Source organism: Heterodontus francisci, chromosome 17 (assembly GCF_036365525.1).
Source record: "Heterodontus francisci isolate sHetFra1 chromosome 17, sHetFra1.hap1, whole genome shotgun sequence".
Lineage (NCBI taxonomy): Eukaryota > Metazoa > Chordata > Chondrichthyes > Heterodontiformes > Heterodontidae > Heterodontus > Heterodontus francisci.
Window position 1 is genome coordinate 3,375,254 of NC_090387.1, and position 18,113 is coordinate 3,393,366.

The 18,113-nt window shown below is 50.3% G+C and overlaps 1 protein-coding gene across 1 annotated transcript in view; it reads right to left on the minus strand.

Annotated features, from left to right (window-relative positions):
* The window catches only part of slc7a10a (solute carrier family 7 member 10a), a 124,186-nt gene that overhangs the window by 1,312 nt on the left and 104,761 nt on the right, over positions 1–18,113 (minus strand). The window contains exons 9-10 of the mRNA XM_068049856.1: positions 11,755–11,904; positions 3,330–3,507 (exon numbers count right to left, since the gene is read on the minus strand). Of these exons, the coding sequence (XP_067905957.1) occupies positions 3,330–3,507; positions 11,755–11,904 (328 nt within the window). The remainder of the gene's footprint in view (positions 1–3,329; positions 3,508–11,754; positions 11,905–18,113) is intronic.

Sequence of the window (18,113 nt, forward strand, 5' to 3'; positions counted from 1 at the left end):
CGCCCCCTGCGCCACTGTGCCGCCCCTCGTCCCTCCCTATGATCTGATCGAGGTCTTTAAGATGATTAAATGGATTTCATCGTTTCTTTCTATCCTATTTCCTCTGGTGGGGGAGTCCAGAACAAAAGGGGCAAAACCTTAAAATTAAAGCCAGGCCATTCAGAGTGGTGTCAGGAAGCATTTCTTCACACAAAGGAACAGGAGGAGGCCATTCAGCCCCTCAAATCTGTTCCATCGTTCAATTGGATCATGGCTGATTTGCACCTCAGCTCCATATTCCTTATCCAATAAAAATCTATCAATCGCAGTCTTGAAATTTCAATTGACTTCATCTCACCCTATCAGCATTTCCTTCCATTCCTTTTTCCCTCGTGTTTATCGAGCTTGCCCTTAAATGCATCTATGCTAGTCATCTTAACAACTACTACTCATTCTCCAGGTAAAGAAGTTTCTACTGAATTCCCTATTGGATTCATTAGTGAATATCATATATTTATGGCCCCTAGTTCTGGTCTGGCCCGCAAGTGGAAACATCTCTACTTCTACCTGTCAAGCTCTTCATAATCTTAAAGACCTCTATCAGGAAACCCCTCAGTCTTCTCTTTTCTAGAGAAAAGAGCCCCAGCCTGTTCAACCTTTCCCAATATATATAACCCCTCAGTTCTAGTATCATTCTGATAAATCTTTTTTGCACTTTCTCCAGTGCCTTTATATTCCTTTCTATAATATGGAGACCAGAACTGTTCACAGTACACAGAATTAGGGTTCATGGGGTTGGGGGAATACATTAACATCGATTGAAGATTGGACAGAATCGACAGAAAACAGAGAGTAGGAACAAATGGACCATTTCTTTTTTAATTCATTCATGGGATGTGGGTATCGCTGGCCAGGCCAGCATTTATTGCCCATCTCTAATTGCCTTTGAGAAGGTGGTGGTGAGCTGCCTTCATGAACCGCTGCAGTCCATGTGGGGTAGGTACACCCACAGTGCTGTTAGGAAGGGAGTTCCTTGCTGCATTTTCAGGTTGGCAAGCTGTAATTAGTTGCAATGATCAGTGCTGGGACCTCAGTTATTTACACTCTATATTAATGACTTAGATAAAGGTACCGAGAGTAATTTATCCAAGTTTGCTGCTGATACAAAGTTAGGTGGGAAAGTAAACTGTGAAGAGGACACAAGAAGGCTGCAAAAGAATTTACACAGGTTAATTGAGTGGGCAAGAGCATGAAAAATGGAATATAATGTGGAGAAATGTGAAGTTATCTACTTTAGTAGGAATAGCAAAATATTTTAAAATGGTGAGAGACTGGGAACTGTTGGTATTCAGAGGGACTTGGGTATCCTTGTACACGAATCACAAAATGTTTACATGCTGACACAGCACACAATTAGGAAAGCAAATGGTGTGTTCGTCTTTATTGCAAAGGTATTGGAGTATAAGAGTAAAGATGGGCTTCGATGGGAGACTGAGGGTATCGGGGGTTGGGCTTTGATGGGAGAATGAGGGTATCGGGGGGGGGGGTGGTTGGGCTTTGATTGGAGAGTGAGGGTATCGGGGGGGTTGGGCTTTAATGGGAGAATGAGGGTATCGGAGGATGAGCTTTGATGGGAGAGTGAGGGTATCGGGGGGGGTTGGGCTTTGATGGGAGAATGAGGATATCGGAGGATGAGCTTTGATGGGAGAGTGAGGGTATCGGGGGGTGGGCTTTGATGGGAGAATGAGGGTATCGGAGGGTTGGGCTTTGACGGGAGAGTGAGGGTATCGGGGAGTTGGGCTTTGACGGGAGAATGAGGGTATCGGAGGATGAGCTTTGATGGGAGAGTGAGGGTATCGGGGGGTTGGGCTTTGACGGGAGAGTGAGGGTATCGGGGGTTTGGGCTTTGATGGGAGAGTGAGGGTATCGGGGGGTTGGGCTTTGATGGGAGAGTGAGGGTATCGGGGAGTTGGGCTTTGACGGGAGAGTGAGGGTATCGGAGGATGAACTTTGATGGGAGAGTGAGGGTATCGGGGGGGTTGGGCTTTGATGGGAGAGTGAGGGTATCGGAGGATGAGCTTTGATGGGAGAGTGAGGGTATCGGGGGGGTTGGGCTTTGACGGGAGAGTGAGGGTATCGGGGGGGGGTTGGGCTTTAATGGGAGAGTGAGGGTATCGGGGAGTTGGGCTTTGACGGGAGAGTGAGGGTATCGGGGAGTTGAGCTTTGACGGGAGAGTGAGGGTATCGGGGAGTTGGGCTTTGACGGGAGAGTGAGGGTATCGGAGGGTTGGGCTTTGACGGGAGAATGAGGGTATCGGAGGGTTGGGCTTTGACGGGAGAGTGAGGGTATCGGGGAGTTGGGCTTTGACGGGAGAGTGAGGGTATCGGAGGGTTGGGCTTTGACGGGAGAGTGAGGGTATCGGGGAGTTGGGCTTTGACGGGAGAGTGAGGGTATCGGAGGGTTGGGCTTTGACGGGAGAATGAGGGTATCGGGGAGTTGGGCTTTGACGGGAGAGTGAGGGTATCGGAGGATGAGCTTTGATGGGAGAGTGAGGGTATCGGGGGGTTGGGCTTTGACGGGAGAGTGAGGGTATCGGGGGGGATTGGGCTTTGATGGGAGAATGAGGGTATCGGAGGATGAGCTTTGATGGGAGAATGAGGGTATCGGGGGTGGGGGTTGGGCTTTGATGGGAGAATGAGGGTATCGGAGGGTTGGGCTTTGATGGGAGAGGGAGGGTATCTGGGGGGGGGGGTGGGGTTGGGCTTTGATGGGAGAATGAGGGTATCGGAGGGTTGGGCTTTGTTGGGAGAGCGAGGGTATCGGGGGGTTGGGCTTTGATGGGAGAGGGAGGGTATCGGGGGGGGGTGGGTGGGGTTGGGCTTTGATGGGAGAATGAGGGTATCGGAGGATTGGGCTTTGATGGGAGAATGAGGGTATCGGAGGATTGGGCTTTGACGGGAGAGTGAGGGTATCGGGGGGTTGGGCTTTGATGGGAGAGGGAGGGTATCGGGGGTGGGGGGGGGGGTTGGGCTTTGATGGGAGAATGAGGGTATCGGAGGGTTGGGCTTTGATGGGAGAGGGAGGGTATTGGAAGAATGTGCTTCACCCCATGGTCTTGGAGATGTTATATGTTTGTTGTTCAGTGTTTCAATTCCATGGATTGCCTGCTAATTTTGGGTGCTTTGTTCCAATGTGCACAGCATTTCTTTGACAAAGCTGACCTAATTGTTTGAAATCCTTTCTGCCAGTTGATATACCCAGGCACTGTATCTCCCATTCCACCCAATGTTACCACCATCTACAAATTTAGTAAAGGTGCAGTTGACATTGTCTCTTGCTCCAGACTCACTGATCATATCATCAAAATACTTTGGCTTCTTGCTCCATTGGATTCCCAGCAGATACACGGGAACGCCAGTCAGCATTATGACGAGCGCTGTGCCACACACCACCGGCTCCGAGTAGAAGCTGAAGACCAGCAGGAAAGCCCAAAACAGCAGGTAAACAATTGGAAACAGGAGATTCACCTGGAGGGAAATATGGTGAGATTGAAATCAGGGTTGTTAGAGCTCAACACTTAGAGGTAGTGAAATGGGTTTGTAGATTCACTGAACAACTTGTATTTATATAAGTAGGTTTGAATGAACCTTTTAAAGGAGGAGCACAGAGACAGAGAAATTTATGGAGAAAGTTCCTGAGCTTGGGGTCCAGGCAACTGAAGGCACGGCCACCAATGGTGGAGCGATTAAAATCAGGGATGCTCAAGAGGCCAGAATTAGAGGAGTGCCAAAATCCCAGAGGCTGGGATTGAGGCTGGAGGAGATTACAGAGATGGGGAGGGACGAGGGGCAGGAGGAGATTACAGAGATGGGGAGGGACGAGGGGCTGGAGGAGATTACAGAGATGGGGAGGGACGAGGGGCTGGAGGAGATTACAGAGATGGGGAGGGAGGGGCTGGAGGAGATTACAGAGATGGGGAGGGACGAGGGGCAGGAGGAGATTACAGAGATGGGGAGGGACGAGGGGCTGGAGGAGATTACAGAGATGGGGAGGGACGAGGGGCTGGAGGAGATTACAGAGATGGGGAGGGACGAGGGGCAGGAGGAGATTACAGAGATGGGGAGGGACGAGGGGCTGGAGGAGATTACAGAGATGGGGAGGGACGAGGGGCAGGAGGAGATTACAGAGATGGGGAGGGACGAGGGGCAGGAGGAGATTACAGAGATGGGGAGGGACGAGGGGCAGGAGGAGATTACAGAGATGGGGAGGGACGAGGGGCTGGAGGAGATTACAGAGATGGGGAGGGAGGGGCTGGAGGAGATTACAGAGATGGGGAGGGACGAGGGGCTGGAGGAGATTACAGAGATGGGGAGGGACGAGGGGCTGGAGGAGATTACAGAGATGGGGAGGGACGAGGGGCTGGAGGAGATTACAGAGATGGGGAGGGACGAGGGGCAGGAGGAGATTACAGAGATGGGGAGGGACGAGGGGCTGGAGGAGATTACAGAGATGGGGAGGGAGGGGCTGGAGGAGATTACAGAGATGGGGAGGGAGGGGCTGGAGGAGATTACAGAGATGGGGAGGGAGGGGCTGGAGGAGATTACAGAGATGGGGAGGGAGGGGCTGGAGGAGATTACAGAGATGGGGAGGGACGAGGGGCAGGAGGAGATTACAGAGATGGGGAGGGAGGGGCTGGAGGAGATTACAGAGATGGGGAGGGACGAGGGGCAGGAGATTACAGAGATGGGGAGGGACGAGGGGCTGTAGGAGATTAGAGATGGGGAGGGAGGGGCTGGAGGAGATTACAGAGATGGGGAGGGAGGGGCTGGAGGAGATTACAGAGATGGGGAGGGAGGGGCTGGAGGAGATTACAGAGATGGGGAGGGACGAGGGGCAGGAGGAGATTAGAGAGATGGGGAGGGACGAGGGGCTGTAGGAGATTACAGAGATGGGGAGGGACGAGGGGCTGGAGGAGATTACAGAGATGGGGAGGGAGGGGCTGGAGGAGATTACAGAGATGGGGAGGGACGAGGGGCAGGAGGAGATTACAGAGATGGGGAGGGACGAGGGGCTGGAGGAGATTACAGAGATGGGGAGGGAGGGGCAGGAGGAGATTACAGAGATGGGGAGGGACGAGGGGCTGGAGGAGATTACAGAGATGGGGAGGGAGGGGCTGGAGGAGATTACAGAGATGGGGAGGGACGAGGGGCAGGAGGAGATTACAGAGATGGGGAGGGACGAGGGGCTGTAGGAGATTACAGAGATGGGGAGGGACGAGGGGCAGGAGGAGATTACAGAGATGGGGAGGGACGAGGGGCAGGAGGAGATTACAGAGATGGGGAGGGACGAGGGGCAGGAGGAGATTACAGAGATGGGGAGGGACGAGGGGCTGTAGGAGATTACAGAGATGGGGAGGGACGAGGGGCTGGAGGAGATTACAGAGATGGGGAGGGACGAGGGGCAGGAGGAGATTACAGAGATGGGGAGGGACGAGGGGCAGGAGATTACAGAGATGGGGAGGGACGAGGGGCTGGAGGAGATTACAGAGATGGGGAGGGACGAGGGGCAGGAGGAGATTACAGAGATGGGGAGGGACGAGGGGCAGGAGGAGATTACAGAGATGGGGAGGGAGGGGCTGGAGGAGATTACAGAGATGGGGAGGGACGAGGGGCAGGAGGAGATTACAGAGATGGGGAGGGACGAGGGGCAGGAGGAGATTACAGAGATGGGGAGGGACGAGGGGCAGGAGGAGATTACAGAGATGGGGAGGGACGAGGGGCAGGAGGAGATTACAGAGATGGGGAGGGACGAGGGGCAGGAGGAGATTACAGAGATGGGGAGGGACGAGGGGCAGGAGATTACAGAGATGGGGAGGGACGAGGGGCTGGAGGAGATTACAGAGATGGGGAGGGACGAGGGGCTGGAGGAGATTACAGAGATGGGGAGGGACGAGGGGCTGGAGGAGATTACAGAGATGGGGAGGGACGAGGGGCAGGAGATTACAGAGATGGGGAGGGACGAGGGGCTGGAGGAGATTACATAGATGGGGAGGGACGAGGGGCAGGAGGAGATTACAGAGATGGGGAGGGACGAGGGGCTGGAGGAGATTACAGAGATGGGGAGGGACGAGGGGCAGGAGGAGATTACAGAGATGGGGAGGGACGAGGGGCAGGAGGAGATTACAGAGATGGGGAGGGAGGGGCTGTAGGAGATTACAGAGATGGGGAGGGAGGGGCTGGAGGAGATTACAGAGATGGGGAGGGACGAGGGGCTGGAGGAGATTACAGAGATGGGGAGGGACGAGGGGCAGGAGGAGATTACAGAGATGGGGAGGGACGAGGGGCTGGAGGAGATTACAGAGATGGGGAGGGACGAGGGGCAGGAGGAGATTACAGAGATGGGGAGGGACGAGGGGCAGGAGGAGATTACAGAGATGGGGAGGGAGGGGCTGGAGGAGATTACAGAGATGGGGAGGGAGGGGCTGGAGGAGATTACAGAGATGGGGAGGGAGGGGCTGGAGGAGATTACAGAGATGGGGAGGGACGAGGGGCTGGAGGAGATTACAGAGATGGGGAGGGACGAGGGGCAGGAGGAGATTACAGAGATGGGGAGGGACGAGGGGCTGGAGGAGATTACAGAGATGGGGAGGGACGAGGGGCAGGAGGAGATTACAGAGATGGGGAGGGACGAGGGGCAGGAGGAGATTACAGAGATGGGGAGGGAGGGGCTGGAGGAGATTACAGAGATGGGGAGGGAGGGGCTGGAGGAGATTACAGAGATGGGGAGGGAGGGGCTGGAGGAGATTACAGAGATGGGGAGGGACGAGGGGCAGGAGGAGATTACAGAGATGGGGAGGGAGGGGCTGGAGGAGATTACAGAGATGGGGAGGGACGAGGGGCAGGAGGAGATTACAGAGATGGGGAGGGACGAGGGGCAGGAGGAGATTACAGAGATGGGGAGGGACGAGGGGCAGGAGGAGATTACAGAGATGGGGAGGGACGAGGGGCAGGAGGAGATTACAGAGATGGGGAGGGACGAGGGGCTGGAGGAGATTACAGAGATGGGGAGGGACGAGGGGCTGGAGGAGATTACAGAGATGGGGAGGGACGAGGGGCTGGAGGAGATTACAGAGATGGGGAGGGACGAGGGGCTGGAGGAGATTACAGAGATGGGGAGGGACGAGGGGCTGTAGGAGATTACAGAGATGGGGAGGGACGAGGGGCTGTAGGAGATTACAGAGATGGGGAGGGACGAGGGGCTGGAGGAGATTACAGAGATGGGGAGGGACGAGGGGCTGGAGGAGATTACAGAGATGGGGAGGGAGGGGCTGGAGGAGATTACAGAGATGGGGAGGGAGGGGCTGGAGGAGATTACAGAGATGGGGAGGGACGAGGGGCAGGAGGAGATTACAGAGATGGGGAGGGAGGGGCTGGAGGAGATTACAGAGATGGGGAGGGACGAGGGGCAGGAGGAGATTACAGAGATGGGGAGGGACGAGGGGCTGGAGGAGATTACAGAGATGGGGAGGGACGAGGGGCTGTAGGAGATTACAGAGATGGGGAGGGACGAGGGGCTGGAGGAGATTACAGAGATGGGGAGGGACGAGGGGCTGTAGGAGATTACAGAGATGGGGAGGGACGAGGGGCTGGAGGAGATTACAGAGATAGGTTTGAGGCCGTGGAGGGATCTGTAAACAAAGATGAGAATTTTAAAATTGAGATGTTGTTGGACCAGGTGTCAATGTAGCACAGGGGTGATGGGTGAATGGGATTGGTGCGAGTTTTAAGATAGGGGCAGCAGAATTTTGGACAAGATGAAGTTTACAGAATTAGTTTGGAGATTGATACAGGGCTATGGGGAGTGAGCGTGGCAGTGGGATTAGTTTGGGGATTGATACAGGGAGATGGGGAGAGAGTGGGGCAGTGGGATTAGTTTGGGGATTGATACAGGGCTATGGGGAGAGAGTGGGGCAGTGGGATTAGTTTGGGATTGATACAGGGCTATGGGGAGAGAGTGGGGCAGTGGGATTAGTTTGGGATTGATACAGGGCTATGAGGAGAGAGTGGGGCAGTGGGATTAGTTTGGGGATTGATACAGGGCTATGGGGAGAGAGCGGGCAGTGGGATTAGTTTGGGGATTGATACAGGGAGATGGGGAGAGAGTGGGGCAGTGGGATTAGTTTGGGATTGATACAGGGCTATGGGGAGAGAGCGGGGCAGTGGGATTAGTTTGGGGATTGATACAGGGCTATGAGGAGAGAGTGGGGCAGTGGGATTAGTTTGGGATTGATACAGGGCTATGAGGAGAGAGTGGGGCAGTGGGATTAGTTTGGGATTGATACAGGGCTATGGGGAGAGTGAGGCAGTGGGATTAGTTTGGGATTGATACAGGGCTATTGGGAGAGAGTGGGGCAGTGGGATTAGTTTGGGATTGATACAGGGCTATGGGGAGAGAGAGGGACAGTGGGATTAGTTTGGGATTGATACAGGGCTATGGGGAGAGAGTGGGACAGTGGGATTAGTTTGGGATTGATACAGGGCTATGAGGAGAGAGTGGGGCAGTGGGATTAGTTAGGGATTGATACAGGGCTATGAGGAGAGAGTGGGGCAGTGGGATTAGTTTGGGATTGATACAGGGCTATGAGGAGAGAGTGGGGCAGTGGGATTAGTTTGGGATTGATACAGGGCTATGGGGAGAGAGTGGGGCAGTGGGATTAGTTTGGGATTGATACAGGGCTATGGGGAGAGAGTGGGGCAGTGGGATTAGTTTGGGATTGACAGGGCTATGGGGAGAGAGTGGGGCAGTGGGATTAGTTTGGGATTGATACAGGGCTATTGGGAGAGAGTGGGGCAGTGGGATTAGTTTGGGATTGATACAGGGCTATGGGGAGAGAGAGGGACAGTGGGATTAGTTTGGGATTGATACAGGGCTATGGGGAGAGAGTGGGACAGTGGGATTAGTTTGGGATTGATACAGGGCTATGAGGAGAGAGTGGGGCAGTGGGATTAGTTAGGGATTGATACAGGGCTATGAGGAGAGAGTGGGGCAGTGGGATTAGTTTGGGATTGATACAGGGCTATGAGGAGAGAGTGGGGCAGTGGGATTAGTTTGGGATTGATACAGGGCTATGGGGAGAGAGTGGGGCAGTGGGATTAGTTTGGGATTGATACAGGGCTATGGGGAGAGAGTGGGGCAGTGGGATTAGTTTGGGATTGACAGGGCTATGGGGAGAGAGTGGGGCAGTGGGATTAGTTTGGGATTGATACAGGGCTATTGGGAGAGAGTGGGGTAGTGGGATTAGTTTGGGATTGATACAGGGCTATGGGGAGAGAGTGGGGCAGTGGGATTAGTTAGGGATTGATACAGGGCTATGAGGAGAGAGTGGGGCAGTGGGATTAGTTTGGGATTGATACAGGGCTATGGGGAGAGAGTGGGGCAGTGGGATTAGTTTGGGATTGATACAGGGCTATGGGGAGAGAGTGGGGCAGTGGGATTAGTTTGGGATTGACAGGGCTATGGGGAGAGAGTGGGGCAGTGGGATTAGTTTGGGATTGATACAGGGCTATTGGGAGAGAGTGGGGCAGTGGGATTAGTTTGGGATTGATACAGGGCTATGGGGAGAGAGTGGGGCAGTGGGATTAGTTTGGGATTGACACAGGGCTATGGGGAGAGAGTGGGGCAGTGGGATTAGTTTGGGATTGATACAGGGCTATGGGGAGAGAGTGGGGCAGTGGGATTAGTTTGGGATTGACACAGGGCTATGGGGAGAGAGTGGGGCAGTGGGATTAGTTTGGGATTGATACAGGGCTATGGGGAGAGAGTGGGGCAGTGGGATTAGTTTGGGATTGATACAGGGCTATGGGGAGAGAGTGGGGCAGTGGGATTAGTTTGGGATTGACACAGGGCTATGGGGAGAGAGTGGGGCAGTGGGATTAGTTTGGGATTGATACAGGGCTATGGGGAGAGAGTGGGGCAGTGGGATTAGTTTGGGATTGACACAGGGCTATGGGGAGAGAGTGGGGCAGTGGGATTAGTTTGGGATTGATACAGGGCTATGGGGAGAGAGTGGGGCAGTGGGATTAGTTTGGGATTGATACAGGGCTATGAGGAGAGAGTGGGGCAGTGGGATTAGTTTGGGATTGATACAGGGCTATGGGGAGTGAGCGTGGCAGTGGGATTAGTTTGGGATTGATACAGGGCTATGAGGAGAGAGTGGGGCAGTGGGATTAGTTTGGGGATTGATACAGGGCTATGAGGAGAGAGTGGGGCAGTGGGATTAGTTTGGAGATTGATACAGGGCTATGGGGAGAGAGCGTGGCAGTGGGATTAGTTTGGGATTGATACAGGGCTATGGGGAGTGAGCGTGGCAGTGGGATTAGTTTGGGATTGATACAGGGCTATGGGGAGAGAGTGGGGCAGTGGGATTAGTTTGGGATTGATACAGGGCTATGGGGAGAGAGTGGGGCAGTGGGATTAGTTTGGGATTGATACAGGGCTATGGGGAGAGAGTGGGGCAGTGGGATTAGTTTGGGATTGATACAGGGCTATGGGGAGAGAGTGGGGCAGTGGGATTAGTTTGGGATTGATACAGGGCTATGGGGAGAGAGTGGGGCAGTGGGATTAGTTTGGGATTGATACAGGGCTATGGGGAGAGAGTGGGGCAGTGGGATTAGTTTGGGGATTGATACAGGGCTATGGGGAGAGAGTGGGGCAGTGGGATTAGTTTGGGATTGATACAGGGCTATGGGGAGAGAGTGGGGCAGTGGGATTAGTTTGGGATTGATACAGGGCTATGAGGAGAGAGTGGGGCAGTGGGATTAGTTTGGGATTGATACTGGGCTATGAGAATAGAGTGGGGCAGTGGGATTCATTTGGGGATTGATACAGGGCTATGAGGAGAGAGCGGGACAGTGGGATTAGTTTGGGATTGATACAGGGCTATGAGGAGAGAGTGGGGCAGTGGGATTAGTTTGGGATTGATACTGGGCTATGAGAATAGAGTGGGGCAGTGGGATTCATTTGGGGATTGATACAGGGCTATGAGGAGAGAGCGGGGCAGTGGGATTAGTTTGGGATTGATACAGGGCTATGAGGAGAGAGCGGGGCAGTGGGATTAGTTTGGGATTGATACAGGGCTATGGGGAGAGAGTGGGGCAGTGGGATTAGTTTGGGATTGATACAGGGCTATGAGGAGAGAGCGGGGCAGTGGGATTAGTTTGTGATTGATACAGGGCTATGGGGAGAGAGCGGGGCAGTGGGATTAGTTTGGGATTGATACAGGGCTATGAGGAGAGAGCGGGACAGTGGGATTAGTTTGGGATTGATACAGGGCTATGGGGAGAGAGCGGGGCAGTGGGATTAGTTTGGAGATTGATACAGGGCTATGAGGAGAGAGTGGGGCAGTGGGATTAGTTTTGGATTGCGGTAGCACAAAGCTGTCACCAGGAGCAGAATGACTTCCCGAAAAGGAATGGCTTTCATTGGGATTCTCCCATATAACCTGTCTACCACTGGCTGGCACACAAAGGACTGAATGGCCTCGTTTGCACTCCAAATACCTGAGTTTCCAGTAAGGGAGGGCTGACGGGGGTGATTAGATCTGCAGTTTTGAGGCCCTGGGACAGAATGACTTGGATATGGTGACAGTGCGAGGAATCTCAATGCAGGGAGGAGAGAATACAGGATAGAAACTAACAAACTAAATGTCAATAAAATAGAGCTGAAAGGTAACAGAAGAGGAAGAGACTGAAGGAGAAACAGGAATCTTACACTACCTTAATGGGTCTAGCAATATTGGGCTTCTTCCAGCGGAGAACGATGAGTGCGGTTACAGTAACTCCGTAACACAAATAGTTAATGAAGACCACATAATTAATTAGTGTGTAAATATCCGCAATGATCAGCATCAACAGGGAGGTAACACACTGGAGGAGGAAAAGGACAAAAACCGTTGGTGAGGAGCAGAGATGCACCCCTCACAGTAATACTCATATATCCCGCACCCCTCACAGTAATACTCATATATCCCGCACCCCTCACAGTAATACTGATATATCCCGCACCCCTCACAGTAATACTGATATATCCCGCACCCCTCACAGTAATACTCATATATCCCGCACCCCTCACAGTAATACTGATATATCCCGCACCCCTCACAGTAATACTGATATATCCCGCACCCCTCACAGTAATACTCATATATCCCGCACCCCTCACAGTAATACTGATATATCCCGCACCCCTCACAGTAATACTCATATATCCCGCACCCCTCACAGTAATACTGATATATCCCGCACCCCTCACAGTAATACTCATATATCCCGCACTCCTCACAGTAATACTCATATATCCCGCACCCCTCACAGTAATACTGATATATCCCGCACCCCTCACAGTAATACTGATATATCCCGCACCCCTCACAGTAATACTGATATATCCCGCACCCCTCACAGTAATACTCATATATCCCGCACCCCTCACAGTAATACTGATATATCCCGCACCCCTCACAGTAATACTCATATATCCCGCACTCCTCACAGTAATACTCATATATCCCGCACCCCTCACAGTAATACTGATATATCCCGCACTCCTCACAGTAATACTGATATATCCCGCACCCCTCACAGTCATACTGATATATCCCGCACCCCTCACAGTAATACTGATATATCCCGCACTCCTCACAGTAATACTGATATATCCCGCGCCCCTCACAGTAATACTGATATATCCCGCACCCCTCACAGTAATACTCATATATCCCGCACCCCTCACAGTAATACTGATATATCCCGCACCCCTCACAGTAATACTCATATATCCCGCACTCCTCACAGTAATACTGATATATCCCGCACCCCTCACAGTCATACTGATATATCCCGCACCCCTCACAGTAATACTGATATATCCCGCACTCCTCACAGTAATACTGATATATCCCGCGCCCCTCACAGTAATACTGATATATCCCGCACCCCTCACAGTAATACTCATATATCCCGCACCCCTCACAGTAATACTGATATATCCCGCACTCCTCACAGTAATACTCATATATCCCGCACCCCTCACAGTAATACTGATATATCCCGCACTCCTCACAGTAATACTGATATATCCCGCACCCCTCACAGTCATACTGATATATCCCGCACCCCTCACAGTAATACTGATATATCCCGCACCCCTCACAGTAATACTGATATATCCCGCGCCCCTCACAGTAATACTGATATATCCCGCGCCCCTCACAGTAATACTGATATATCCCGCACCCCTCACAGTAATACTGATATATCCCGCACCCCTCACAGTAATACTGATATATCCCGCACCCCTCACAGTAATACTCTGATATATCCCGCACCCCTCACAGTAATACTCTGATATATCCCACACCCCTCACAGTAATACTGATATATCCCGCACCCCTCACAGTAATACTGATATATCCCGCACCCCTCACAGTAATACTCTGATATATCCCGCACCCCTCACAGTAATACTCTGATATATCCCGCACCCCTCACAGTAATGCTCTGATATATCCCGCACCCCTCACAGTAATACTCTGATATATCCCATACCCCTCACTGTAATACTGATATATCCCGCACCCCTCACAGTAATACTGATATATCCCGCACCCCTCACAGTAATACTCTGATATATCCCACACCCCTCACAGTAATACTGATATATCCCTCACAGTAATACTCTGATATATCCCGCACCCCTCACAGTAATACTGATATATCCCTCACAGTAATACTCTGATATATCCCGCATCCCTCACAGTAATACTGATATATCCCTCACAGTAATACTCTGATATATCCCGCACCCCTCACAGTAATACTGATATATCCCTCACAGTAATACTCTGATATATCCCACACCCCTCACAGTAATACTGATATGATTAGATTAGATTAGAGATCCAGCACTGAAACAGGCCCTTCGGCCCACCGAGTCTGTGCTGAACATCAACCACCCATTTATACTAATCCTACACTAATCCCATATTCCTACCAAACATCCCCACCTATCCCTATATTTCCCTACCACCTACCTATACTAGTGACAATTTATAATTGCCAATTTACCTATCAACCTGCAAGTCTATATCCCGCACCCCTCACAGTAATACTGATATATCCCGCACCCCTCACAGTAATACTCTGATATATCCCGCACCCCTCACAGTAATACTCTGATATATCCCGCACCCCTCACAGTAATACTCTGATATATCCCGCACCCCTCACAGTAATACTCTGATATATCCCGCACCCCTCACAGTAATACTGATATATCCCGCACCCCTCACAGTAATACTCTGATATATCCCACACCCCTCACAGTAATACTGATATATCCCTCACAGTAATACTCTGATATATCCCGCACCCCTCACAGTAATACTGATATATCCCTCACAGTAATACTCTGATATATCCCGCACCCCTCACAGTAATACTGATATATCCCTCACAGTAATACTCTGATATATCCCGCACCCCTCACAGTAATACTGATATATCCCTCACAGTAATACTCTGATATATCCCGCACCCCTCACAGTAATACTGATATATCCCTCACTCTAACACTCTGATATATCCCGCACCCCTCACAGTAATACTCTGATATATCCCGCACCCCTCACAGTAATACTGATATATCCCTCACAGTAATACTCTGATATATCCCGCACCCCTCACAGTAATACTCTGATATATCCCGCACCCCTCACAGTAATACTCTGATACATCCCGCACCCCTCACAGTAATACGCTGATATATCCCGCACCCCTCACAGTAATACTCTGATATATCCCGCACCCCTCACAGTAATACTCTGATATATCCCACACCCTTCACAGTAATACTGATATATCCCACACCCCTCACAGTAATACTGATATATCCCTCACAGTAATACTCTGATATATCCCGCACCCCTCACAGTAATACTCTGATATATCCCGCACCCCTCACAGTTATACTGATATCTCCCTCACAGTTATACTGATATCTCCCTCACAGTTATACTGATATCTCCCTCACAGTAATACTCTGATACATCCCGCGCCCCTCACAGTAATACTCTGATACATCCCGCACCCCTCACAGTAATACTCTGATATATCCCGCACCCCTCACAGTAATACTCTGATATATCCCACACCCCTCACAGTAATACTGATATATCCCACACCCCTCACAGTAATACTGATATATCCTTCACAGTAATACTCTGATATATCCCGCACCCCTCACAGTAATACTCTGATATATCCCGCACCCCTCACAGTTATACTGATATCTCCCTCACAGTTATACTGATATCTCCCTCACAGTAATACTCTGATATATCCCGCACCCCTCACAGTTATACTGATATCTCCCTCACAGTTATACTGATATATCCTTCACAGTAATACTCTGATATATCCCGCACCCCTCACAGTAATACTCTGATATATCCCGCACCCCTCACAGTTATACTGATATCTCCCTCACAGTTATACTGATATCTCCCTCACAGTAATACTCTGATATATCCCGCACCCCTCACAGTTATACTGATATCTCCCTCACAGTTATACTGATATCTCCCTCACAGTAATACTCTGATACATCCCGCACCCCTCACAGTAATACTCTGATACATCCCGCACCCCTCACAGTAATACTCTGATATATCCCGCACCCCTCACTGTAACACTGATATACCTCACACTTACCTTCTGGGAGAGGAGCAGACCTGCAGGAAGAACACGGAGCGAGGAACTGATAAATAGAGCCCGAGGATCGCAGCCTAGAGCACTTACCGTCTGGGAGAGGAGTCCAGGCATGCCGGAGTTTGAAAACAAAGTGAGCAGTGACATCACAGGAAAGCTGCAAGGTGTTTGGTTGGTGAGTAACTGCTGTCAGGGGATAACTCTAAATAGCTGGGTTATTCTACTGTTGGTGTGTGTGTGTGTAAATAGCTTAATAATAAGAAACAAGTAAGTAGCTGGTATTTTTCTTTTGAGTAATGTTTATTTTAACTAGTGATCTATATTGTTTTTGGTAGGATTTATCAGTACTAGTAAGGTTCTATTAATAATTCTAAGCTGTTGTAGTATTGGTAAGGTTTTTTTTAGTAGTAGCAAAGGGTCAACTAATAAATAAAGGAATGGCAGGGTTACTTCAACCTCGAGAGTGCACCGTCTGTGCTATGTGGGAGCTCCAGGGTGCTTCCTGTATCCTGGAGAACCATTTGTGTAGGAAGTGTTATCAATTGAAGCAGCTTGAGCGCCGGATTTTGGAACTTGAGCGGCAGCTGGTGACACTACGGTGCATTCATGAGGATGAGAGCTACGTGGATAGTACATTTATAGATGTGGTCTTATCTGAATGCACGTAGCATTTGTAACAAGATAGATGAGCTGACGGCGCAAATAGAAATAAATGAATATGATTTGATAGCTATCACAGAGATGTGGTTGCAGGATGACCAGGACTGGAAACTCAATGTTCAAGGATATTCGATGTTCCGGAAGAATAGGCAGAAAGGAAAAGGAGGTGGGGTAACTTTGTTATTAAAGAAAGGGATCAGTGCAGTTGTGAGTAATGATATAGGTGTAATAGATCGTGATGTAGAATCAGTCTGGGTGGAAATAAGGAATAGCAAGGGAATGAAATCACGGGTGGGAGTGGTCTATAGGCCCCCGAGGAGTTGCCTCTCTGTAGGGCAAAGTATTAATCAGGAAATAATGGAGGCGTGTAAGAAGGCCTCAGTTTTCACGGTGGACGACACTAGTACCATCCCAATAGTAACAGGTAACGCAGAGGTTATAGAAAGGGAGGAATTTGGAACAATCATCATCACTAGGGAAAAAGTACTGAGCAAACTATTGGGATTGAAGGCAGACAAGTCCCCAGGATCTGATGGCCTACATCCTAGGGTCTTAAAGGAAGTGGCAGCAGAGATAGTGGATCCATTGGTTATAATATTCCAAAATTCACTGGATGCGGGAAAGGTTCCAGTGGATTGGAAAAAAGCTATTATTCAAAAAGGGAGGGAGGCAGGAAGTAGGAAACTACAGACAAGTTAGTTTAACATCTGTCGTTGGGAAATTGTTAGAATCCTTTATTAAGGAAGTAATAACAGGACACTTAGAAAGTCAAAATGCAATCCATCAGAGTCGGCATGGTTTCATGAAGGGTAAATCACGTTTGACTAATTTTCTAGAGTTCTTCGAAGCTGTAAGAAACAAAGTGGATAATGGGGATCCTGTAGATGTAGTATATCTGGACTTCCAGAAGGCATTTGATAAGGTGCCGCACAAAAGGTAAGATCACATGGGGTTAGTTGGATAGAGGATTGGCTAACCAACAGAAAACAGAGGGTCGGGATAAATGGGTCTTTTTGGTTGGCAAGATGTAACTAGTGGGGTGCCACAGGGTTCGGTCTTCAGGCCCCAACTATTTACAATCTATATTAATGACTTGGATGCAGGGATAGAAGGTACTATAGCCAAATTTGCAGATGACACTAAAATAGGTGGGATAGTAAGTTGCAATAAAGAAATAAGAAATTTAGAAATGGATATGGATAGGTTAGGTGAATGGGCCAACATCTGGCAGATGGAGTTTAAAGTGGATAAGTGTGAGGTTATCCATTTTGGTCAGAAGAATAGAAAGGCAAATTATTATCTAAGTGGAGAGAAACTTCAGAGTGCTTCAGTGCAGAGGGATCTGGGTGTCCTCGTACATGAATCACAGAAAACTAGTATGCAGGTGCAGCAGGTAATAAGGAAGGCAAATGGAATTTTGGCATTTATTGCTAAAGGAATATAATATAAAAGTAGGGAAGTGTTGCTGCAACTGTCCAAGGCATTAGTGAGACCGCACCTGGAGTATTGCATACAGTTTTGGTCCCCTTACTTGAGGAGGGATAGAACATAGAACAGTACAGTACAGGCCCTTCGGCCCACGATGTTGTGCCGAACCTTTAACCTACTCTAAGATCAAACTAACTACCTACCCTTAATTCTACTATCAGCCATGTACCTATCCAAGAGTCGCTTAAATGCCCCTAATGTATCTGCTTCTACTACCACCG